Raw genomic sequence first — 27,020 nt, 5'->3', positions numbered from 1 at the left:
GATAACAGAAAAAGAGTTTTATAGATTTCAGTCAATAAGGAAAACAAGAAGAGCACATATTTTTTACAGACGGTAAAAAAATTCTGAGTAATATTTTAAACTTTATTGAACAAACATTTATCAACAAATATCAACAAACAAGAATCGGCTGTCAGTCCACAGTTCACTGTACAATGGTAACTATCTATATTAACAATACCAGGGGTAAAAGAGAGTAGGAGTAAAAGGAAAAAAGAAACAAAAAGCCGATACACATAATTGCATACAAAAACAAACATCCACATGATCTACATACTTTACATCACCACTCAATGTAGATTTACATCAATTTAAACAAAATCACATTCTTCAGTAAATCAACTCAAGTCCCACATTTTACCAGGCCCCCGTATGGGCTTTTCACTGTGCCAGGTACACTATAATAGAGTTCCACCTTTCCAAGCAAGGGGGCATTTTCAGTTGCAGACTTGCAGTTTTATTCTGAGTAATTTCTATAAATTTGAAACCAACTTCCGCTTTCTCTGATTTGATGCTTCTCTCTTACTGTAACGTAATTAAATGAAAGTATTCACGTTTGTTCTTATTTTCCTTAATTTCTCCATCTATAATACTTCCTAATTTCATAGTAATGGCTATGAACAACCATGAATAGGACATTCATAGACACCGTGTCTGAAACAGGCCCAAGTGAATATTTATGGAGGTAATAGAGCAATTCTGAAGGATAGGAACGTATGGAAGATCACGTCCTCATGTAGCCCATCTGAACCAAGCACTAATACTATAGTTAGAGGCGCATTTCCATTGTTCATAGAATAATTCGCTGACGTTTAGACCGCCAATCATGCTACGCTTGAAACAACACAAACTTCTTGATGCAACGGTGAAGTGTTGCATTCTCAATTCCCGCCATGAATGCACCTAACTTTTCAAAACAGAGCGATCCTGCTAGGATTCCAAGCTTTCTTCACAATTAAGAAGCAGCCGCATCAACGTAAGGATGCAATAAAAAAAAGATTCAACATATCAGTTGCCCATTACCTGCCAGTAACAGTTTTGTGCATACGCAGACCTGTATACCTGTAGTAATCCCGCAGAGATTCTAGTGGAAAATGGAACTTTTTCCACACTAAAAATGTGTCTAATCTTCTCTGACATGTTTTCCTAATCATTGTCAACGTGCCCTTAGATAGCAAAAAGATTCTTTGTGAGATGAGGTGTGGGACGATGAGATTCTACACACACACAGTGGAACAGAATGCAGAACTGCAGCCTGTAATTTCCTGCCACATGGCTGCCCACTTTTGCTCACTGCCGATTAATCACTTGACTTCATGGAGTCATGAGATTGGGCAAGGTGACAGCACTCTGATTATTACGGGAAATAACTGACATGCCAATGGTGAGAACCGTTGCTTTAGGAGAGGCATAATTAATGACTCTTACACACAAGAGATTCTGAATATGCTGGAAATCCAGAATCCACGTTTCGGCCCGAGCTCTCCTCTTCAGGACATGGTACTGACATAGAGTATTTTCCCGCCATGAATACGAATGTTCTGTTCTTACATGACCTCAGCAATGAGATATCGATCAGCGATGTACGCGCAGATCAGGATCATACAGGAACCAGAGTAAAGCACTTGACATCTGAACACATTTTTACCGCTTAACAAAAACTTTATCTTAGCAATGCCTTGAGTCCAAACCACCGAGTTCTGTTACCACATTTATCATTCTGACATCTGCAGTTAGAAAGAATCATTAATTATTCCTATTTCCCTTTGTTTCTCGTTCTCTCTTTTTTTAAAGTTTAAGATGTTGTTTTCTCTAATAATAAAGAACACCGGTGGGAGATTTTCTAAAATAAACGATTCCACGATAGATATTCATATAACGTTTTTTGAGGTTATGTTCGGTTTGTGCTTGAAACAAGCTCAGCAAAGAGACATACATCAATGCAGAGGTCGGAAACCACGATCTCCCAGGCAGCCGAATTCAGCACTTGCCGGCTGAGCGCGCGATTCACACCTTAAACGACAATAAAATATGCTGAATTTTCACTTCCAACTCTCACAACGCATGAGCTAAGTTCCCCTTTGTCAGAACTCCATCGTTTCTGAACTGCGACTGCAGTTTATTTTTTTTTTTTGCTTTATTGTTGTTATTGTTATTCAATGGCGTAGATTTATATCACCGTAAAGCATGAGAAACTTTCGATCTATTGCACTTATAACGAACATGCTTCACACTGTGGTCAACGTCTCGAACACATTACCGGGGAAATGGTGGAATCAAATACCACACAGCCTGAACCCAACTTGTCTTAATCATCAGCATCAAGTTGCATTGAAATTCCTAATTAATTCCTTAACAAAGACCATTGAGACGACATTCACTCATTGTCTTTGGCCAACAGTTATCCCTATCATCTACAAAAAAAAACACAGTCGTGTTCGTGACAGGACTTGCTCCGCACATAAACATTTTGGCTACTACTAAATACGTTTCATTAATGCGCATATGGAAGTGAGCTCAGACCCTTGAAGCAACCGTCTTTTCCAAACATTTGTCCACTAATTTTCCTAATCTGCCTGACATTATCAGTATTGTGGACTAAGTATCAAAGCAGCTATTCTCAAGCGTTTAATTCTATCAACCAGAATGCCGTAATTTCCTAAATTAAATTGTATTTCCCGTCCCTATTGCTAAAATAAATAAATATTTTTCTTAAAAATTACATGTCTACAAATTCTCACCTCCTCTTCCAACACTATCTCACCTCGGTGCCAATCGTTTCAAACTCCTGTTCCCACTCCTCACTCTTCTTTATCGCTTAACTAAATTAGATCAGGTGATTGATAGCGGAGACAGCAGATTTACTTCAAGGGAATTAATTACAACGGCACGCCGCCGATCAAGACTATGATGAGTGTCTTATTTTCTTACATTGATCATTTGACCTCTTGGAATGTTGAGAATTGGTCAGGAAAGTGACTTGATGAAGTGGTTTGTCTGTTGCTATACTGCATAACAAAACAGGTTATTCAGTCCTGACGAAGGTTCTCGGCCCGAAACATCGATTGTTTATTCATTTGCAGAGATGGTACCTGATCTGCTGAGTTCCTCCAGCATTTTGTGTATATTGCTTTAGATTTACAGCACCTGCAGACTTCGCCGTGTTTACGAAGCAAATTAAGTATTCTTTTGTTGCACGACCCGTCCGTATTTCTGCCAATATTGTTTATTTCTTTATTTTTATATTGACCTGTTATAGATAGCAGAGAATAGTACCTGTAGAGATAGGGCCTTCTCTCCATGATATTTGCGTCAAACTTATTGCCAAATGATCTATAGACCCACCATTCCATGGTTGTTTAGGTGTCTGGCGACACATCCCTTAAACTTTACTTTACTTTACTTTACTTTACCGTATTGTCGCCAAACAATTGATACTAGGGCGTACAATCATCACAGCCATATTTGATTCTGCGCTTCGCGCTCCCTAGATTACAAATCAATAGTAAATATTAAGAATTTAAATTATAAATCATAAATAGAAAATAGCAAAGGGAAGGTAAGGTAGTACATAAAAGAAAACCGAGAGGCAGCTCCGGATATTTGGAGTGTACGGCATCAGGAAACGTTGCTATCCATGGAAGCTACCTCTCAATGTGTCAAGATCCCACCGCCAAAATCCCATATCTGCTCTTAGCATTTTATATTTTAAACCCAAGAAAATAAAATCCTATATATGACCTGCATAATGCTATGTAGTTCTATTTGGCTGCACCTCACCATCACAGGCTCGAAAGTAAGCATTCGAAATTACCCGAACGCTCCTTATATTTAATCCGTTCTTATGTAGGAAAAGTCCTGGCAAACCTCCTCTGCACTCTATCAGAAATCTCCACATGCTTCCTGCAATATAGCCAGCTGATTGATATATTGAATCCAAATGTGATCTCAGAAAAATCCGAAAGCGGCGTGGTTTAACACCAAAAAGCTCTCTTCTCCTTTTTGTCGGTTTCAACTTCTGCACGTTTCTTGTTCTGGAATGTTCCAGTTCTCTTTTATTCATATTAGATTAGATATTCAATTAACCCCTCAAGTGGTTCTATTTGGATCTTTGGCTAAGACGCCATTGAATTACAGAAACTGCTTTGTTTACAAAATCTTAATCAATATCAGGCTGTTGCATTGGCATCATTTGGCCCACCTCCCTCCACACATACAAAGGACATAGGTTTTTCTTCATTTGACTGGAGAAAACTATCTCATGTCAGAAGAAACCACAGTGTAGTTGAGGCACAATATGATTGGGAATAGTCAGCATGGCTTTCTGAAAGGGGGGACATGCATTACGAGCCTGATCGAATTTTTTCAGGATGTGACTAAACACATTGATGATGGTAGAGCAGTGGATGTAGTGTATATGGATTTCAGCATGGACTTTGACAAGGTACCCCATGCAAGGCTTATTGAGAAAATTAGGAGCATGGGATCCAAGGTGAAATTGCTTCGTGGATCCAGAACTGGCTTGCCCACAGAAGGCAAAGAGTGGTTGTAGACGAGTCATATTCTGCATGGAAGTCGGTCACCAGTGGTGTGCCTGAGGGATCTGTTCCGGGACTCCCACTCTTCATGGATTTTATAAATGACCTGGATGAAGAAATGGAGGGAGGGGTTAGTAAATTTGCTGGTCAGACAAAGGTTGGATGTGTTGTGGATAGTGTGGAGGGCTGTCAGAGGTTACAGAGAAACACTGATAGGATGCAAAAATGGTCTGAGAAGTGGCAGATGGAGTTCACCCAAATAAGTGTGAGGTGGTTCATTTTGGTAGGTCAAATATGATGGCAGAATATAGCATTAATGGTAAGACTCTTGGCTGTGTGGAGGATCAGAGGTAGGTTATGCATAGCCCTCTATTTTTCGGAGTTCGCTCAGCGCCGCTGCGCAGATTGACTCTGTGGTTAAGCAAGCATACGGTGCATTGGCCTTCATCAATCGTGGGATTGATTTTAGGAGCCATGAGGTAATGTTGCAGCTATACAGGTACCCGCTCAGACCCCACTTGGAGTACTGTGCTCACTTCTGGTCGCCTCACTATAGGAAGGATGTGGAAACCGTAGAAAGGGTGCAGAGGAGATTTACAAGGATGTTCACTGGATTGGTGAGCACGTCTTATGAGAAAAGATTGAGTGAACTCGGCCTTTTTCCCTCGGAGCAGCGGAGGATGAGAGGTGACCTGATAGAAGTGTATAAGATGATGAAAGGCATTGATCGTGTGGATAATCAGAGGCTTTTTTTCCTAGGGCGGAAGTGGCTGGCACGAGATGGCACAGTTTTAAGCTGCTTGGAAGTAGGTACAGAGGAGATATCAGGGGTATGTTTCTTTACGCAGAGAGTGGTGAATGCGTAGATCGGGCTGCCGGCAACGGTATGAAGGCAGATACGATCGGGTCTTTTAAGAGACTCCTGGACAGGTACATGGAGCTCAGGAAAATATAGGGCTATGTGTAACCTTAAGTAATTTCTCAGGTAAGGACAGTTCAGCACAATTTGTGGGCCGAAGGGTCTGTATTGTGCTGTAGGTTTTCTATGTTCTATGAAATCGAAAGGTTGAATGCGAGCAAATTAATGTCCATACCGCTGATTTCACGTTAATTAGTCGCATAAAGAACATGCGAGCTTTAAAAAATGACATTTGCACCCTCTCCTACGTAATTATTGTCTCACTCTAAATAATTAATATTTACAGCCTGAAGGCAATAACCACTGCAGGCCAGAATCTCCGATTAGTATGAAACTGTAGAAGAATTTCTTGCAGAGTTAAATAGACAATAGATGCCGTGTGTGGACATCAAGCTGAATATATATAATAACTGTTGCCTATATAATGGCTATACCACCTTCTGCACACTATGCATATATGTCACAGTCTTTATAAAAATTTCTATAGCATTTGCCTCAAGTACCATTCCTGCTAGTGCATTCTATGCAAACATTACTCTTCGATTATAACCCTTATCTTCCATATCTCCGTCGAGCCCGTTTGAAATTAAATGCGCTCCCCTCTGGGGAACAATGCATGCTGTCTACCATGCCTATGTTTCTCATAAATGTAATACATACGGACAGGCCACCTCGCAGGTTTCGCTATTCAAGTGGCATGGAAAACCAAAGTTTGTCTTAACTTTCCTTTAGGCACAACTCCTTTGTTACATCCAACATCCTGGTAAACTTTTCTGCACTCTATATATACCGTCTACTTCCTTCCAAAATGTGGCCGACCATAATTGACTGAAGTACACTCGATAACCTTTTCATTCTTGAACTCAATGCCTCAACTAATAAAAATAAGGTTTCCCTATGTATTATTTATCTTCATATTTTGCACCCATTATTTTTGGAGCTCTGGAGTTAGACCTCAAGATTTCTTCACATATCAATGCTGCTAAGCGTCTTTTCATTAACTGTGTAACATCCCTTTACGGCTGATCTCACAAGGTGCCTTGGGCCTACAGGTAGATTAAGCTCCACCGAATATTGCGCTCAATCTTTTGTGTGCAAGTAACTTCTGAGTCCAATCGTCTCGGTCAAAGTGTTCCCCTGGATTCCTAATAATCTGGATGAGGGAACTTATCCAATGCCTTACTAAAACCCATGCATTTTATTCCCTTCATCTTCTGCTAGAGTATACACAGTAAAGATTGTAGAATATGACATTTCATGTTGCACAACATCATGATAACTATTCCTCTCTAGGCATTGTTTTTCCCCAAATGTTCCAAAATCCTCTGTCTCTGTGTCCTATCGAATTGGCGCGAGACACCTCGTCAACATCTGTGTCAGTTTCATTTTGAAATCTCTCCAGTTTTATATCTGAATTCCATTGCTCCCCGATTTCGCAGAGTTCTTACTCGTGACGTCAGTCATTGAAGCATTCATAGTTACTGGGTGCCTAACACATTCCAATCACGCACTTCTATTATTGTAACGACATCATTTACCGGACACCTATTCTCAAGCAGATATTTCTTCCACATTTCTTCCATCAGTATTAGCCAGAAAAGTCAACAATTCCTAGACTGCGATTTATGCGTGCGGTTGTGTGTGAGTGAGTGTTTGTGTGTGTGTGTGTGCGTGTGTGTGTGTGTGTGTGTGTGTGTGTGTATGTATGTGTGCGTGTTTGTCTGTCTGTTTCCAAAAGCGACTGTTAAAATGCATTTGTGTCACGGAGATCGGGAAGCAAACTCTAGAATTCGAAACAACTCAAACATTTAGAAGAGTGATAAATCAAATTTGGTATCTGGTGGATAAACGATTACCCTCGTAATGTCGTGAAGCAGCGAAAGGCAGACAATGCCGATTTGGAAAAAAAAAATATGGAGAGGTCTGCAATCAGTGTTCGGGGGAACAATGGAGAAATAATCATTTTGCGTCGTGGAATTCAACGATTAGCTAAAATATGCTGACAGTGGAATTCGCACAACTAATTTTTACTTCCTCCTTTCAGTGGTCATGAAGATTCAGATGACCGATACTCAAGGTTAGTGACAAAATTCGTTTTGCGCGTACTGCCCATCTACTGGTGAGGTTAAAAGAGATTAGATTATTCTTATTCAGTGGCGCAGTCTCTGAGATCAAGAAGGATTTATAACCAGAGTGAAGATTCCAGTTACGCTATTTAATTGTAGATGTTCATGGATTCCAGTGAATGTGGGAAAAAGGATATAAAATTATCAATTCTGGGTCGAGATCGCATTGAATTGATGGTTCATATTTACGTGTAGGATCGTGTTTAAACAAAAAAGTTACACGTAAAGAATGCCAATATGATTGACGACAAAGAGCAATTAGCCAGCGGTATCTGATATCTATTTCAGAATGCAACTGCTAGCATAAGACGCCATTGCAAGTGCTTTTTTCTGAGATATTTCCTTCATTCCTAGTCACAGTCGAGGCAACAGATGACTATAGGAGAAAAATCCTATCTTTCATTCAATGAGAAGAGAAGAGATACACCAGTAATTATCCAGGGGTGTTTGAATTGACCATCAATATAAAATCTAAGGATTGGACTTAACAAAACTTGGAAGGGCAGGATTAATGAGAGGTAATCAAAATAGGATTGCTCGTTATGATTTCTCTGCTATTAGATCAATAGCATTTTTAAAATTAATTAGACATTTTCATGACGGGTCAGATGGCACATACTGTCCATTTGTACTGTGCTGAGGTTTTTTACGTGTTCCTACGTGGTAGCATGACGAAAGTAATTAAAGCCCATTTGATCTTAAAGGAGCTAGAAAAAAAAATCCAAAGTGGGTGAGTAAATGATGTAGATTTGGGTGGAGGTTCAGTTTTCTGAACGAAAGTGTGTGGACAAAGCTTCTATTAGAGCTATCGGTTCTGAGTTCAATTATATTTGTGGTATACAATAATTATCTGTTTGTGAATGTAATAAAACGGGTAGAAAGTTGGCGGATGGAGGTGGAGAGAATTGGTGTCTAAAGATATTACATGATGTGTCTAAAGGTGATTGCAGAAGGGCACCAAAGAATGGCTTGATGGATGAAGATTTAGGGCATTCTACGATGGAGGAAGATTTAGGGAAAACATCGGTTGTCAGTCTTACGCTTCACAGTGTACTAACATACTTCCCGAAAATTCACGCAGTTCACGTTACTTCAAGGTTCATATCTTCTTTCACACTTCCAGACTGAGATTACTTCTCAGATCCGGCATTATCCGATTTTCTTCCTTCGCGAGCACCCGTTTCGGCTATTTTCCTTCCCTGAAACTTCCCTTGTTCTTGAGAAATCATCCCTTCATTTTGACTGTTCGTTTTGCAGCAAACTTCGTTTTTAGCCGCCTACCCCAGTTCTTTCCGATCGTCGACGGTCACGTTCCCATTTCTCGCAAAAACGACTTAACTACGATTGTTCCACTATTATTTTCTTAACTGCTTGCCTTGTCCTTTCAGGCCTTTCTGCACACGGACAATTCTAATCGGTTTAACTGAGTTCAATGAGATTTATAAGGCTTGAAATACATAAGTGTATTTAAAACAAATATAATTTGTTAAAACAAGCTAAAACAAATATAATTTGGAAATTAAAAGAACATTTTATGACACAGCAGAGAAAGCAGAGAATAGCATTCAATAGAGTGGTGCTTAATATTCGTAGAGTAGATTCCTGGAGAGAACAGTGAATCAAATTTAGCAAAAGAAAAACAAATAAATAAGTCTGGAGGTATTTAATACTGAAGTGACCATAAATAAATTAGAACACGTTTACTTGTGAATTTCGCATTTAAATGGTAATAATTATTTGCAGTCAGAGAATGAAATGGAAACTATCGATGCATGTACGAGTATCATTTTCAAAAGATGAGCATAATCTAAGAAACTACTCAGGTACAAACAGGAAACTCGTGCAACATGTATACACTCTGTGCTAAAGCCACGAACAGAACAAATTCTTTACACTTTGAATCAAATAAATGCGAGGTGCAACACCGCTCGCTTTTTGCCTCATCTGAGTTTCTTTCTGCCCTGCAGGTCTCGGTAAACTGCGCCTATCAGCTGATCGTGTCGATAACTTTTATTTCGCGGAAGAATCGGTTACATTCACCTGTGAATCTAACTATCAATATTCATTCTGCGAGTTTGAATTGGTTCTTGAACAACGTCCTTTACAAACAAAACCCCAAACAACAATTTCAGTAATAAACACGGTTCTATTTACCACCAAGGTTCTGCACACATCGTCCCGATATTACACGTGCGTTTATAAAAGCAAGTTATCTCAGAAACCCATAGCGCAAAGTGAAGCAGTTTTGATAACAGTAATTGGTAAGTGCTAATTTACGTCGATATGTGTGAATCCTGCTTCATCTGAACCCCACGCTATGAATACATGCACATGTTTGGAAGCACAACTTTCCCACATTTCTCTGTAAGATGTGTGTACATTCTCTCCGTGATTGATTGCATTCAATTCACAATTCGTTTTGCTCTTTGGTTTTTCGTACGTAGTCAGTCGACGAACATTCCCATACTAGCACTCACTCCATGGCTCCATATGTCTGGTTTATGATGATCCCCATGGCTTTCTTTCGCTCCGTGTCATCTCATCTTCTGAATCATTACCTCATTAATAGGTGATTTCTTATCTGAAATTAAAGGGAAACAAAGTTGAGCTGTACAGAACCACACCACACAAGCAGGTCCAAGGAGACACTTTATTAGGCTCTGGCGATTTACTCACCTTAAATTGCCTCAGTACAACAGTTATTTTCTCCGTTATCTGCATACAGTTCATGGGTTCGCTGCTGTTTTCCCACAGCTCTATAAACTCTGTGTCCGTCTCCACAGTAAATATAAATGCAAAAAAATCAGTTTAAGATCTCCTCCATGACGTTCGGCTTCATATATAGATAACCTCGCTGATCCCCAGAAAGAACAGTTTTCTCACTTGCCTTCTTAACCCAGGCAACCGGTTCATATTCTATACCTCTACAGTATGGTCCGGGTCAATTTTAACCCGGTCCAAGAATCTCCTCATAACAAGTATCTATGCAAAATTTTGAACAACAGATCTATTTAGAATTTATAAATAGCCTATCCGACATTAATAAATGGGTGATTAATCCTTAATTATTGTTTCCGAGATTTAAAATGCATTTCAATAGCTAAGGTTAAATTTGACCCAGAACAGCCTCAATGTACATTAATCCTTTATTAATGTTTCAGAGATCAAAAATCCATATCAATAGATACGGGTCAAATTTGATCCGGAACAGCCTCAATGTACAACAATTTGTAGCACCTCTACAAATGTATAATTTTAAAAAATATTTTCATTTTTGCGTATTTTAGGTCACATTAGGAAAAGTCATCAAATTTCGGCAAAAAAAAAAATGGCATTAGGGTGTTCTTATTGTTGTCAAATGTCAAAACGGGTCAAATTTGACCCGAGCAGTGTGTAAGACTTAATACTGTGTAAGTGTAGAAGCTCGTGGGATTCCCCTTCACTTTGTCTGATTGAGCAACCTCGTATATTTTTAGCGCCCCCCCCCCGCCACCCCCGCATTTCCGACACTGCTCAAGTAGCTCATTTGCTCTTGCTGCCTGAACTTGCTACGCCTCTCCTTTTGCTTATTAACCGGAGCCTTAATATCTCTCGAAAACCAAGATTACCTAATACGGTTAGTCATTCCTTTTATTCTGACAGTGACATTAAAAAACTACTCTCAGAACTTCACATCTGCAGGCCTCCCATTTACCCTGTAGATATGGAAATGTGCTGAAAATATCAGTCTCGATTATTTCCAAGCTACTAAGAATCTTAAATCATCCTTCTACCCGTAAAGAAATGAATGTGGGATCTACCATGTATCACCATTTGAGTCACCTGCATAACTTTCTTCTCCTCCTGGCAGGGCAAAAAAATCTCCGACTATCAGCTGACCGTGCGGATAAAGTATATTTGAAAGGAGAATCGGTTAACTTCACCTGTGAGTCCAACGAGGCACATAAACGCAGCCACTTTCAATTATCCGGTGTACGTCAATATTCCCCAGAAGGCGACCAGGCAGACACTTCGAAGACAAAGAAGGTCACCTTTGCCTTCATGCCCGTAAACACTGGAAAGCAATTTTACTATTGCTTGGCACCCTTAGGACAGAGCTCAGCAGAAGCAATAGAAATATTGGGTATGTCTACACTTCTATATATTTGACAGATTTATTTAATGTACATTTTTGATGTGAATATACATGGATATATTATTGATTTTAAGTTCACTGCAAAATCTTGAGAATGATCTATGTACCCACTATTGTTTTTTTTTTGCTGGACAAAAGTAGCGTCAGCTAATACAGCACACATAAAAGTTGCTGGTGAACGCAGAAGGCCAGGCAGCATCTCTAGGAAGGGGTACAGTCGACGGTTCGGGCCGGGACCCTTCGTCAGGATCACTTCCTAGAGATGCTGCCTGGCCTGCTACGTTCGCCAGCAACTTTTACGTGTGTTGCTTGAAATTCCAGCATCTACAGATTTCCTCGCGCTTGCGTCAGCTAATACAGGTCTTTCCTCTACCATCAGGAGTAATGTAACTCCATGTTGTCCGTTTTCCCACCTCCTTCAACTATTTAAGAAGTCTACGAAACAATTATCTACAAACGTATGTCGCAGGAATAAATGTTACTCTTGTTCGAGGCTCTTAGTTTCTCGTTACATTACCTTCCGAGTTGGCATCATTGGAAACATTTCTGCAGGCAACGTTGACCGTAAGACCACAACATACAGGGGAAGAATTAGGCCATTCAGCCCATTGAGTCTGCTCCGGCATTTTATTATGGCTGAGCTATTTCCCTCCTGCCCCAGTCTCCAGGTTTGCTTGTAACCCCTTGTGCCATAAATAATCGATCATTCATCAACCTCTGCCTTAAATATAGCCAATGACTTGGCCTCTATAGCCACCTTTGGCAACGGATTCCACAGAATCACAGCTCTGTAGCTAAAGAAATTTCGATTCATTTCCGTTTTAAATGGACGTCCATGCATTCTGAGGCTTTGCACCTTGGTCCCAGACTTTCGCACCATAGGAAACATCCTCTCCAACTATCGGTGCCTCCTTTCAATACTGTCCAATGTTAGCACACCGTTTCTCAGATAAGGGACCCAAAACTCTTCCCAATACACAATGAGATTGCACCATTGCCTCATAAAGTCTCATAATTACATCCTTGCTTTTATATTCTAGATGTAATGTTCTCTTTGCCTTCCTCACCACAGATCCAAACTGCAAAGTTACCTTTCAGAAATCCCAAGTCCCTTCGAACATATTTTTTTTGTAATTTTTTTTCTCCATTTAGAAAACATTCCACGCTGATATTTCCTCTAATGCGCAAGACCATAAAACTCCCTACACCGTTTCCCATCGGCCACTTCTCTGCCCATGCTTCTAATTTGTCTAAGTCCTTCTTTTGCATCCTCTCTACATTTTCAACACTTTCTCTCCCTCCACCATACTTCGTATTGTCCGTAAATCTGACGACAATGCCATCAACTCCATCATCCAAAACATGGACAAAGAGAAGAAGACCCAGCAAAAACCCTTGTGGAACATCGATCCTCACCGGCAGGCAACCAGAAAAGGCTCCATTTATTCCCACTCTTTGTCTCCTGCCAATCATACATTCCAGTATCGTTTCATTAACACATTAGGATCTTAATTTGTTCAGCGGCCTCATCGATGGCAACGTGTCAAAGGTCTTCTGAAAATCCAAGTGCACAACATCCACCGATTCTAATTTGTCTACCCTGGTTTTCATTTCCTCAAAGAATTCCTACAGATTTATAAGGCAAGATTTCCCCTTAAAGAAACGATTCTGACGTACGCCTATTTAATCATGTACTCCAAGTACCCCAAAACAACATCTTTAAAAATCGATTCCAAAATCTTCCCAACTAGTGAGGTCAAACTAACCGTCCTGCTGTCATTTAAAGCCTCAGCATTATCTCCTTACGTTTACATTCTATTCCCTTTGAAATAAATGCCAACGATGCATTTGCCTTCTTTTCTGTAGACTCGCCCTGTAGGTTAACCTTCTCGGAGTTTTTCATGAGGACTCCTAAGTCCCACTGCAACTTTGGCGTGTGAGCCTTCTTCCTGTTTAAATAATAGTTCACATTACTGATCTTTTTTTTTACCAACATGCATTATCGTACATTTCTCAACACTCTATTCCAACTGCCACTTTTTTGCCCATTCTTCCAATTTGTCTAAATCCTTCTGCAATCGCATTGCTTCCTCATCACTGCATACCTCTCCACGTGTCTTCGCATCATCTGCAAACTTGGCCGCAAAGCTACCAATTATCTAAATCATTGGCAAATGATATGAAATTAGGGGTCTCAGTACTGACCTCTGAGGGACAATACTAGTTACCGGCAGCAAAACAGAAAAGCCCCCCTTAATTCCCACAACACACACAAAATGCTGGTGGAACGCATCAGGCCAGGCAGCATCTATAGGAAGAGGTACAGTCAACGTTTCGGACCGAGACCCTTCGTTAATTCCCACACGCTGCCTCCTGGCTATCAGCCATTCCTCTACCCAGATTAGTATCTTTATGTAAGTCCATAGGATTTTATCTTGCTAAGCAGCCCCATGTGTGGCACCATATTAACTGCTTTCTGAAAATCCGAGTAATGACATCCACTGCTTCTCCTTTGGCCACCCTGCGTGTTACTTTCTTGAAGACCTCTAACAGATCTATCAGGCAAGATTTCACTGAATAGAAACCATGCTGACTTTGAGTTATTTTATCATTAGTCTCTAAGTATTCCGAAAGATTGTCCTTAAAAATAGATTTCAACACTTTCTCCACTACTGAGGTTCGGCTAACTGGCCCATAATTTCCTCTCTTTTGTCTACCTCCGTTGTTTAAAAGTGGAGTGACATTTGCAAATCTTCCAGTCCTCCGGGAGCATGCCAAAATCAAGCAACTCTTGAACGAACATGACCAATGCATCCCTTACCTGTTCAGCAACTTCTCTCATGACCTTGGAATGTAGTTCATTCGCTCCTTATCCACCTTAAGACCTTTGCGTTTGCCAAGCACGTAACCTAAAGATTTTTACTTTTCAAGTAGGTGAAGGATGTAAGTAATAAAGTCAATTCAATTCAAATCAAATCACTTTTTCCTTTGTAATAGCAATCGATTTTACAAGCTTCCCAATCATCCAACCACTTAATTACTATAGAGAGAAATGAACAGACGACGTTTAGGAAAGAGATCAATCATCATGACCTGCTGAGTTCCTTCTGCATTTTGTACGTGTTCCTCTTATAATTGCACCACCAAGTTGTCGCTTTGCATGCCGTCTGAAAATATTTCCTCTGTCCTCACAGCTACTCATGAAGTGCGACTATCAGCTGACCGTGAGGACAAAGTCTATTTCAAAGGAGAATCGGTTAAATTCACTTGTGATTCCTACAGTGAACGTGCAGTCCAGACGTTTGAACTGTATGAAGGAGGACAGTTTGTATCAATGCCACGCAAGACAGCATCATCATGGATTAAAACGGCCACGTTTTACATCAGCGCGTTGAAGACTGGAATAAGTTACTATCAGTGTCGGGCAGGTTCAGCATCCAGTCGCAAACTAAAGATAACAATATTGGGTAAGTTACAGTTCTATTAGTCTGAGAGAGACCCGCGTAACCTGATGCCCACTTTTGATATTAAGAATAAGATTAGCTTAATTTGTCCACGTACATGGAAACATAAAGAGAAAGTTTTGGTTTTTATTAAATCAAATCAGTGAGTATTGTTCTATGCAACCCATATGCGTCGCCATGTTTCTGACGCTAACCCGTACATCTTTGCAAAGTGGCAGGAAACCAAAGCATCCTCGGGAAATACACGAGTTCACGGGGGAAACGTACACATTCCTCCTTGGCTGCGGCGGAAACTGTTCGCCAATCGGTGATCTGAAACAGGCGCCGTAAAGCTATTTCATTAACTGCTACTCTACCGTGCTACTAGGACAGGAGGAATGCAATTCCATTTTTCCCCAAAAATTGTTTTGTGCAAAACAAACGTTAAGCAGTGTTGGACCTTCTTTGATTGCCCGACCAAAATTGAAAATAATATCCAAATGTCGTGTGTTCCGTAATATATCAATTCCACAGTGCTCTTAAGTCCAATCCAGGAATGAGTCAACACATTCGTCTGAGACTGGTAGTCCATTCCTACATTCCAATCGTTCCAGGTGCCGTAATTTTCCCAACTTCGGGACCTGCACGTAAGTTCCAATTTGTGAATGAAACTCCTGAATCTGCCAGTTATTTTCATTCTGGTGTCAAAGGTAAATGATATGAGATGCGCAGGAATTCAGCAGGTCTCTTCAAGAGTAAAGTGGCTGCACCAAGGTCCACAGATAACACGTAACCCCCACTGAATTCCAAGTCGGCTGTGAGACACAGTTCAAGGTCAACAGTAAATATTAATTGAAGGTCAGACTGGAAGTATCACTTTGAAAGGACATATCCAGATTTTTTAGCCACTTGGACGCAGCCATATTAGATGCAGCTGCAACAATTCTGCAAGGGACATTTCAATTGGATTTGAATATTTTGACGTCCTTGGCTTAAAATCCACAAAATGAGCACATGCCTTTATCAGGAATGTATAACTCCACCTAAGTATTTTCCAGTTCTTGCGTCGATTTTACTGTTCCAGCCATCACTGATCTAGGTTCATCTAAAGACGAGAAGAAGTCCAGGGGTCGTGTGACTTCCAATCATCAGTTGTTACAGATGTCGTGCATTAGAGAAGGATGAACCTCGATTGAAGATCGCTGGTGCTGTAAAGCGATAAGGGTAACCACTACGCTAGCGCCAATCATTGCCATTAATTAAAATAATATTAGATGACATAAACCAGGTTGTATCCGTTATATGAATAAAAGTAACGACGGACATTTTAAGAAGTAACAACAACCTGAGTCATGAGGTTACTAGCACCTTTAGCAACAAACTAGTGACCTCGTAAATTTATGAATGTTCAAGCCGGAATCCATCCATTTTATAATCTAACCATTATGCTAATAGATTACTAATAGACTGAAAAATAGTTTTCAATTAGCCAAACCACAGGGGATTACCCAGGTGACGTTTTGAGTATCGCTGAACAAACTTTCTTTCTGCAGCAGGTCTTGATAAACTGCGGCTTTCGGCTGATCGTGCGGATAGGGTATACTTAAGAGAAGAACTGATTGTATTAACCTGTGAAGCTAAGAATCGGCGTTGGCTCAACAATTTTCACTTGTATGATGGAGGACGACACTTAGCAGCCACCCAGGAAGAAATTGCTTCACGGTCAAACGCAGTCAACTTTACTGTCGTGGAACCTGAGAGTGGGCCACATCATTATGTTTGTCTTTACACCAGCAGTACGTACTCAGAGCAAAGCGACATTGTGAATATAACCGTAGTGGGTAAGTTTCGATACCTGTCGATTTCTCAGAAAACTCTTTCATCTCATTCTAACGCCCGTTTTGATGAAAGCATGGCGTTGAAGATTCGCACAAGAAGAGATGAGTTTAATGTACTTATCGGTCTCTAAAATCTTTGCATTTATACTTACAATTAGTTTCAATGTGAATAAATATATTTCTTGATTGATCTAATTTCCATTATAATGTGCCCTATTTAGTTATTTTAAGCTACAGGCTAGTTTTTTTTTCTCCCCAACAGACTATATATAATCTGTTGTTGTGCAAAACAAAGGTTATATTGTGCAGGTCGGCCTTTGCTCCTTGTAGCATGTTTCATTAGTTTTTTTTCGTGAGTTGAACAGTTTCCTTCGAGGAATGCTGGCAGTTCCACTCGAAAATTCATCAGGGTCCGGTGCAGAGTTTTGTTTTGTTGTTTTTTTTTTATTTCAGTACTCCACGTCATCGTTCGTGGATGCAATACCATGAATCAGCGTGTCTTCGCCAGTCCTCCGTCATGATTTAAAAGCAGAGCTTCGCGTCAGTTTCGCTGAGTTGGACAATCCACATCAGGGCTGCGTAAAAAGAGCTAACATTAAACAGGAGGGTGATCTAAGGTAGAGTTGCGCGACAGTTTCTATGAGTTGAGCAGCGGCAAATCAACAAGAGGGATTCGTTAGAAAGGGCCAATTAAATTATTTCAAGTTCAAGCGAAGCGGCCATTGTTTTGGACTGTCCCGTCTTTAAAATGGTTTTGGCCTATCAAGCTTGGGCGAGTTCAGGTTTGGGTAAGGTCAGTAGTCTTGTAATTTACTCTGTATCTCTGTACTGATTTATTTGTTCTTCATCTGTTACGGCGTAGTAAATTAGTGAGAATGGCACCAGGGGCGGTGTGTTGTACTTGTAAAGCATGTGGGAAGCCTGGGAGAACTCCAATCTCCCAGCTAAACACATACGCACTAGATACACCAAGTTGCAAATCCTGTGAAAACTAATGAAGGAACTGGAGCTGCAGCTCGGTGACCTTCTACTCATAGGGGAGATTTAGCAGATGATAGACAAGAGCTAGAGGGAGGTGGTCGCCTTTCGGTTGCAGGAGGTAGGTAACTGGGGAACTGTTAGGGGAAATATGGGAAAAGCACAGCCTGTACATAGCACACCTTTGGCCGTTTCCCTGCATAATATGTTTATAACTTTAGATTCTATTGAGGGGGACGACCTAACAGAAGAGAGCCAAAATGACTGGGTCTCTGCAACTGAGTCTGGTGCTGTGGTTCGAAAAAGCACAGACGGGATGAACACAGCAGTGTTTATAGGAGATTCCTTAGTCAGAGGAATAGAGATGATGTTCCGTGGGCGCTTTACAGCCACCTGAATAGTACGTTGCCCCCCTAGTGCCAGGATCAGGGATGTCTTCGATCAGGGCCATCACATTCTCAAGGGCGTGGGTGAGCAGCCAGAGGTCTTGGTACATATTGGTAGCAATGGCATAGGTATACGATGTAAGGAGGTCCTGGAGACAGATTTCAGGGTGCTAGGTAGAAAGCTGAGAGGCAGGACATCCAGGGTAGTAATCTCTAGATTGCTGTCTGTGCCACCTGCCTGTGACGGTAAGGTAGAAAGATTTAGTCAGTGAATGCATGGCTGAAGAACTGTTGCAGGCGGCAGGGGTTCAAATTTATGGATCGTTGAGATCTCTTCTGAGAAAGGTTACATCTAAACCCAAGGATATCTAATATCCTTGCGTGCAAGTTGGCTAGCGTTGTACGGGTGGGTTTAAACAATTTTGGCAGGGGGATGGGAACAGCAATCATAGTGCTGGAGATGAGGTAGTTGGTTTAGAAACAAAGGCAATGTTCCGTGAGACTCCCAGGAAGGACAGGGACATGGTAGCATACAATTCCTATCAACAGGATGAGCTGCAAGGTAAAAGGTGGGCAAAATTGAAAGACGTGAATACAGGGCAGAAGAAAGCGCATAATATACACTATAAGACCAAGTCTGTCTGTATATTTAAGGCGGAGGTGGATAGATTCTTAATTGGTCAGGGCATGAAGGGATATTGGCGAAAGGCAAGACATTGAGGCTGAGAGGTAAAATGGACCAGGAAAGACGAAATGGCAGGCAGACTCGGTGGCCAAGCGGTCTACTTTTCCGTAACTTCCGCCATCTCCAACGGGAGCCGACCTAAAACAGATCTTTCCATCCAGCCCAACACAACCCCCAGCCCGCCTACACATTTTCTGCTTTCCGCAGGAATAGCTCACTACGCGACTCGCTTGTCCATTCATCCCTCCCTATTGACCTCTGTCCTGGCACTTATATTTGCAAGCGGAGCAAGTGCTTCACATGCTCCTACACCTCCTCCCTCACTACCATTTAGGGCGCTAAACAATACTTCCAAATGAGGCAACACTTCACCTTGAGTCTGTTGGGGTCATCTGTTGTATCTGTTGCTCCCGGTGTGGTCTCCTGTATACTATTGAGAGGAGACATGGAGTTGGAGGCCGCTTCGCTGAACATCTGCCTTCCCTTCGCCAGAAAAAAAAGCGGGATCTCTAGTGGTTACTCATTTTAATTCTACTTCCCATTCTAATTCCGGAATGTCTGCTCATGTCCTCCTCTACTATCGTGATGCGGCCACACTCATGTTGGAGGAGCAATACCTTATATCCGTTTGGGTAGCCTTATATGTGATGGCATGAACATCGATCTCTCGAATGTCCGGTAATACCCTCCGCACCCCCACTTCACCATTCCCCACTCCCTTTTCCCTCTCTCACATTATCTCCTTACCTGTCCATCACCTCCCTCTGTTGCTTCTCCCCCTTTTCTTTATTCCATGGCCTTCTGTCCTCTTCCATCAGATTCCTCCTTCTCCAGCCCTCCATCTATGTCACCAATCAACTTCACAGCTCTTTGCTTATCTCGGACTCCTCATTTTTTTTCTCCAAACCTGATGAAGGCATTCGGCCCGAAACGTCAACTATATTCTTTCCCATAGATGCTGCCTAACCTGCTGAATTCCCCCAGCATTTTGTGTGTGTTACTTGGATTTCCAGCATCTGCAGATTTTCTCTTGCTTGCAATTCTGGTCGTATGTATTCTGGTCTTATAGTCCAATGGTCAAATCAACAGGTTGCATCAGTGACTTCCACACATGAGAATGAACCACAACTGTCATAATTCTATTTTCAATGAAGGGAATAACGTGGCAAACTTAAGCTTTTTCAATACTTAATGTCGAAGGGCAGAATGGCCTACTCCTGCACCTATTTTCTATGTTTCTATGTTTCTATAATGTTTTAACAGGTATCTAACTCCGAGAGTTTAGGTGCACTAAAATCAACCACTACAATACAGAACGTTTAAAAATCTGATTATCATAAGTGAAAATTAATCAGGTTTAGAATTAGATTAGATTAGATTAGATTATGAGGACACTCTCTGCAGAGCGTTTCGACCGCGGCCGGCCGCCGAGCAATACAAGCAAAGCCGAGGACTCGGAGCCTTCTCCTCCGGAGATTCTGGATCACACAATAGCAGCGGCAGTGAGAAGTCATTTCAGAAGTTTTTCCAGATGTTCCTCCATGCTCTCACGTCTGTCTCCATCAAATCAGGACTGTGCACAGCACCCTGCTTGACAGATAGCAGATATCATACATCATATCAGCGACGCAGAATCATACCCTAGTTATTATCATTGCGAAGTTGTTTTAATGATTCAATACCGGTGACAGGCGTCCAAGCAGCAAGCTGATAACTAATCAGTACGGTCGACCAACAAACCGATAGCGAAATGGTCTTGCATACCACCTCGATTAGACTGTTGATCATAAAGCTTCAAGGCTTTGAGGATACACACGTAATTCACATCTCTCAGAGTATGATGACATGTTGCTCTTCGGCCCTCTTCATAGGATCTATCCCAGTTAATTGAATTACATATATGTTTTCTTATTTAGTCCTATGTCATATTTTGTGTGTTTACAGAAAAAAACTTTATTTTGCAGATTTGCCCATACCGCTGTTGTCAGTGGTTTCCCCTGATGTTGTTCAAGGGGGAAACGTTATCTTTATTTGCAGAAGTCCACAGGAATTTCCGAGAATAACGTTTTATTTATATGAACAAAATGGATTAAATAACTTGGTGTCCAGCAATCCCAATCCACAGAACAATGCTGTAAACTTCACAATTCAGAATATAGATCGTAACAGGAGTGGTGATTACAGCTGTGTTTACGAGGCTGTGGTAGAAGGAAGACGGTTTACATCGGCGTGGAGTAATTCTGTACATTTGTCTGTAAGAGGTGAGTAAAACATTTTGGAGTCCATTAGTAAGAAAGAGGCCTCGGGGTACATGAAGATGCATGATAAAGTAGGCCAAGATTAGTATGCTTTCCTTCAGACAACGTAGACAAAGAAGAGTCATTTGTTTGTTTGGATTATCACAAGGCCTTTGTTAAGGTGCCGCATATGAGGCCGCTTAACAAGATAAAAGCCGATAGTATTGCAGAAAAATGCGAGCCTGTGTAGATGATTAGCTGACGGGCAGGAGGCAAAAGTGTCGGAATACAGTGGGTTGCTGTTGGTGATAAGTGGTATTCCTCAGTGATATGTAGCCGGACCGCTACCTTTCATTTTTATGTCAAGAATTTGGATGACGAAATCAGAATCAGGTTTAATATCACCGCAAATGTCGTGAAGTTTGTTAACTTTACAGCAACAGTACATTGAAAAGGGTGATAAACATTTACAAAGTAAGTTTATATGCGTTGTGTGAGTATTTGCAATAAATAGTTAAATTAAAATAATTAGTGCAAAAACAGAAATAAATGAAGTCCTGCTGGTGGTGCTCATGAGTTCAATGTCCATTCAGAAATCAGATGTCAGATGACCCGAATCGCTGGTTGTGTGCCTTCAGGCTTCGCTGCCTCCTTCCAGATGATAACAAGGACAAGAGGGCATGTCTTGGGTAGTGCGGGTCTTTAATGACGGACGCCGTATTTCTGATGCTCTTTGAAGACATCTTAGATATTATGGAGGCTTGTGCCCATGATGGAGCTGACTAATTTTACCACTCTGTGCAATTTATTCAATCATGTGCAGCAGCGCCATCACCTCTCCCCGCCCGCCCCCCCCCCATACCAGACGGTGTTGCAGTCAGTCAGATTGCTCTCTACGATACACCTGTAGAAGCTGTCGAGTGTTTTAGATCATAAACCAAATAACCTCTGACTCCTAATCAAATATAGCTACTGTCTTACCTTATTTATAGCTGTATTAATATGTTAGAACCAGGTTATATGCTCAGAGATATAGACAACCAAGAACTTGAAAATGCTCATTTTTCCACTTCTGAACCTTTTATGAGGATTGATTTGTGTTCCCTCATCTTACCCTCTCTGAAGTCCACAATCGGCTGTTTGGTCTTACTGAAGTTGAGTACTGGACTAACTAAAAAAAGAGACAGTAAGAGATTTGAAAATGGGAGGGGGACGGGGAGATCCGAAATGATAGGAGAAGACAGGAGGGGGAGGGATGAGGTTAAGAGCTGGAAATATCTCTTCTTTCAGTTAGTCGTGACGAAGGGTCTCGGCCCGAATTGTCGACTGTACTTCTCCCTATAGATGCTGCCTGGCCTGCTGCGTCCCACCAGCATTTTGTGTGTGTTGCTCAATATTTCCTCTCTTTTTTATTACTTCTTCAATTCTTAGTTCTATTTATATTTATATTTATATTGTAATTTATAGTGCTTTATGTATTGTACTGCACTACTGCCGCAAAACAACAAAATTCACGACATTTGTCACTAATGCTAGATCTGATTCTGATTCAGATTCCAATTCAAAAATACTTTGTTGTGTGTGTGTGTGTGTGTGTGTGTGTGTGTGTGTGTGGTCGGAGAGGCTCCGAAGTCATTTCCCCAATGGCACAGGTCGGAATGCAAGGCTCTGGGAAGTAATTCTTGGAAATCCTGTTCAAAATCTGAAATAAAAGCATAAAATAGTGGAAACACAGTGCGCACCAGGTCATATTCGCAGTAAGAAATAAACACTGTATATTTCGGGACAGTGGGCCGTAGATTCTTGTGCTCTCGAGGGGAAAATGCTAGCGTGCTATACGGTAGTTCTACAATTGTTCGCCCGGTTGATTCTTGCGTTGGTGCTCTGTCAATCGAGCAGACGTAATGTTGAAGGTGAGAGGAGTTGCTCTCCGTTAAAGTTTGCACATGCCTACGCGTCTTGGTGAGATAAATGCAGGACTAATTACTCAGCTTATATCAGTGACTTAGCAGACATCGAACAGTTAAAACTGCGCTTAGGATATTTATCTTTCATTTCGTCTGCCCACCCCCTCCCTAATTACTCCCTCATTTCGGTCAGAAATCTTCGTCCAGAAAGCATTTAATGTTCTCAGTAAACACAATAAAGACTGTTAAACGTTGATCAATGACGGAATATATATTTCATATATTTAATATTCTATGCTAAGGTAAATTCTTCTGGGAATGGATCCTAATTCCTGCTGTCATACTGCTCGTAGTCTGTGCTATAGTGGGCATCTACTGCTGGAAAAATGGTAGGTTAGTTTATGTGAGTAAGCTCTATTATAAGTAACTGTAACCATATGTATCACCTTGATACCACTGAAACAATGTACAGTGCTGGACAATTCGTTTTTGAGTTTAAAACTGTATACTGAGAAAAAGATGCATGGATGGGTAATATTCCGAAATTCCTATTCTGATCCTACTTGCGTGGACTTGGCCGTTCTGCATTTAACCAGATTGGTTTGCTCTCGGAAGGCAAGGTTTATCTTAGGAGTCCAAATTGATGTCGGTTTTGACATTGCAAATATCCCTACTATTTAAACAAATGGCAGAACCAAGGGGAGAGTTAATTGGAATGTTGGGAGATTAAAGTGGGATTGGTTTAAATGCGTGCTTAATGGGCGGTGCGGACTTGACGAGCCGACGAGTCTCGATTCCGTAGCATGTATTATTACGAAGAACGGATATTGTTCATTGTCTGGATCAATAATAACACAACTAGATGAGTTAAAATTCACATTTCAATTATTAAACTGTATGTAGCACGGTATCCGAATTTACAAATGGCTCCCTTCCATCTACTCGGCATCTGATGGTAAAAAAAAAGATATTTTAAAATTGGCTATGTTCTGTTTCCTGGCCACCTCAGGGTATCCGCAAACAAAGGAGACGACACACGTGTTCAAAGCCGCAAAAAAAAATCATTTTATTCGAACTATCACAAATAAAATACAGAAAAAAAACCAAATTTTTACAGTAGCAGCAGTACAGAAATCAAAATTATACTTCCCTCTCACACACTCTCTCTCTCTCTCTCTCTCCCTCTCTCTCTCTCTCTCTCTCTCTCTCTCTCTCTGTCACTCTTTCTTTCTCGAGGAAATCTACAGATGCTGGAATTTCAAGCAATACACATAAAAATTGCTGGTGAACGCAGAAGACCAGGCAGCATCTATAGGAAGATGTACAGTCGAAGTTTCGGGTCGAGACCCTTCGTCAGGACTAACTGAAAGAAGAGATAGTAAGAGATTTGAAAGTGGGAGGGGGAGGGGGACATCCGAAATGATAGGAGAAGACAGCAGGGGGAAGGGTTGGAGCTAAGAGCTGGAAAGTTGATTGGCAAAAGTTGATATGAGAGGATCATGGGACGGGAGGCCAACGGAGAAAGAAAGGGGGAGAGGGGAACCCAGAGGATGGGCAGAGTTGATGGTGCAGGAAGGGAAACCCCTTTCTTTAAAAAAGGAGGACATCTCCTTCATCCTGGAATGAAAAGCCTCATCCTGAGAGCAGATGCGGCGGAGACAGAGGAATTGAGAGAATGGGATGGCATTTTCTCTCTCTCTCTCTGTCTCTCTCTCTCTGTCTGTCTCTCTCTCTCTCTCTCTCTCTCTCTCTCTCTCTCTCTCTCTCTCTCTCTCTTTCCCTCTCTCCCCCTCCCTCCCTCGAAATACTTTTCCTTACCACAGAACTAGCTACGAGCCGTGGCCTAGCCTAGGAGAAAACTCTCTCCCTTTGCACGTCAAGAAGATGCCCATTTTCCCTTTGCACTCGTACTTTTCAATGCATTTGGTACACGCACCCGCACAATGACCTCAGCTCCCGTGAAAAAAACATGTTTTCACCATCTCCCACTATTAGGACAGTAAACTTGTACGCCCTAAACTGTTTTAAAACACTACTATCGACTAGTTCTCTTGTATTTTCTCCAAACAATCCCACTCCAAGCTAACACCATTTCAACTCATAGGCTTCCATTTTATTTTTGCTGATATATCAATGAGAAACAGCACTTAAATCTTTCCTTACACTGATGCACCCATACTTAAATCCGCTGCTGCTTATTTTTGAGTGAACTAGGCGGAGATAATACTTAGTTCTGCTGGAGCTATGGGTTTTCAGCAAGACGATCAAGTCTACAAAATATCAGATCGATCTGTTCGCTAATTCCTTTCCAAATGCCCTCAGCAATTTTGGACCTCTGTTTCTTGGAGGTACCTCAACATTTCTTCACAATGCAAGCCTGACCAATCCTGGTCTCATCCTTTCACCGCACTGCTCTTTTACATTACCGATCCGCACTCACGCCTGTCTGATTAACATGATGGTTTTCTTTCCTTCCGTGTCTCAAAATTCTTCGATCGGACACATTAAACCTTTTCACCTTCCCTGGATGCTGAACAGCATGTCGTGTGTTTCCAGTATGTAATGCTTATATTTCAGTTTTCATCATCCACAAAGTTTTTATAGCACTCATTATATTTCATCTTTTATGGACTCAGACACTTGTAATATTTGGCTTAAACCTTATAAATTAATGGCAGACTTGTTATACCGTGCACTAATTCTTGATATTCAAAAATACTTCCAACTAACGGCAAGATGTTTGTACGTTCTCCCCGTGACCGTGTGAGCTTCCTCAGGATACTCTCTTTACTTCCACAATCCAAACACATACCAGTTGGTAGGTTAATTGGTCATTGCAAATTGACTCGTGATTAGGCAGGGGCTAAATTGGGGTTACCTGGCGGCCCGGTCTGAGGGGCCAGTATAGGTCTGTTCTGCGGTGTGTCTCTAAAAATAAACAACAAATAAAAATCTGATTTTAAAACATTTTTTTTCATTTAATATTTACAGTATGTTACTGTTATGTCGTCCACAGGGAAGATAAGAGGTCGTAGTGGAAAGAAGTGAGTACATAATTTCCGAGGCCTGCGTGGAATAAATACCCATCATTTTCATCGAACTGAATATCGTATCTGCATATTAAAAGCCATTGTATCGTATAAAAATGCCACACGTTCCTCATAAACCCTATAACTTTAAACATTTCCCCGTTAAACAAGTCTGACATTTGCAATATTTCCCACAATGGTTCATAATTTCACATGTTTCTCATTTATCGAATCTGTCAAGATCTGCATCATTCACTTATATATTTTCTTGCGTTGGTGCCTATCTGTATCCTCCATAAAGATAACGCGTCCTCTTTAGTATATGAGAGGCACAATTCTTGTCTGAAAACGATTTTGCTATAACCTTTGTCTTGTCAATTAAAATGAAACATTTGTTGATTTTATTGTTCTAAGGACAGAGTCAGCTGCTGAAGACCACGTATATGCCAGCATCACTCGTAAGTTTCATGTTGAATAACTCTTATAGAAAAATAGGTGCAGGAGTAGGCCATTCGGCCCTTCGAGCCTGCACCGCCATTTATTATGATCATGGCTAATCATCCAACTCAGAACCCCGCCCCAGCCTTCCCTCCATACCCCCTGACCCCCGTAGCCACAAGGGCCATATCTAACTCCCTCTTAAATATAGCCAATGAACTGGTCTTAACTGTTTCCTGTGGCAGAGCGGCAAGGATGTCTTTCCTCAGATTAGGGGACCAAAACTGCACACAATACTCCAGGTGTGGTCCCACCAAGGCCTTGTACAACTGCAGCAGTACCT

The 27,020-nt window shown here is 41.2% G+C and overlaps 2 protein-coding genes across 2 annotated transcripts in view; one reads left to right on the top strand and one right to left on the bottom strand.

Moving 5' to 3' along the window:
- The window catches only part of LOC134339020 (histone H2AX-like), a 622,359-nt gene that overhangs the window by 494,840 nt on the left and 100,499 nt on the right, over positions 1-27,020 (bottom strand). The gene's annotated exons all lie outside the window — the stretch shown is intronic.
- The window catches only part of LOC134338713 (uncharacterized), a 32,847-nt gene that overhangs the window by 452 nt on the left and 5,375 nt on the right, over positions 1-27,020 (top strand). The window contains exons 2-10 of the mRNA XM_063034756.1: positions 7,520-7,552; positions 9,569-9,862; positions 11,452-11,724; positions 14,931-15,203; positions 16,733-17,020; positions 21,031-21,327; positions 23,513-23,599; positions 26,227-26,254; positions 26,654-26,697. Of these exons, the coding sequence (XP_062890826.1) occupies positions 7,520-7,552; positions 9,569-9,862; positions 11,452-11,724; positions 14,931-15,203; positions 16,733-17,020; positions 21,031-21,327; positions 23,513-23,599; positions 26,227-26,254; positions 26,654-26,697 (1,617 nt within the window). The remainder of the gene's footprint in view (positions 1-7,519; positions 7,553-9,568; positions 9,863-11,451; positions 11,725-14,930; positions 15,204-16,732; positions 17,021-21,030; positions 21,328-23,512; positions 23,600-26,226; positions 26,255-26,653; positions 26,698-27,020) is intronic.

This window comes from Mobula hypostoma, chromosome 28 (assembly GCF_963921235.1).
Source record: "Mobula hypostoma chromosome 28, sMobHyp1.1, whole genome shotgun sequence".
NCBI classification, from domain to species: domain Eukaryota; kingdom Metazoa; phylum Chordata; class Chondrichthyes; order Myliobatiformes; family Myliobatidae; genus Mobula; species Mobula hypostoma.
This window is presented reverse-complemented; position numbering and strand designations above follow the sequence as displayed.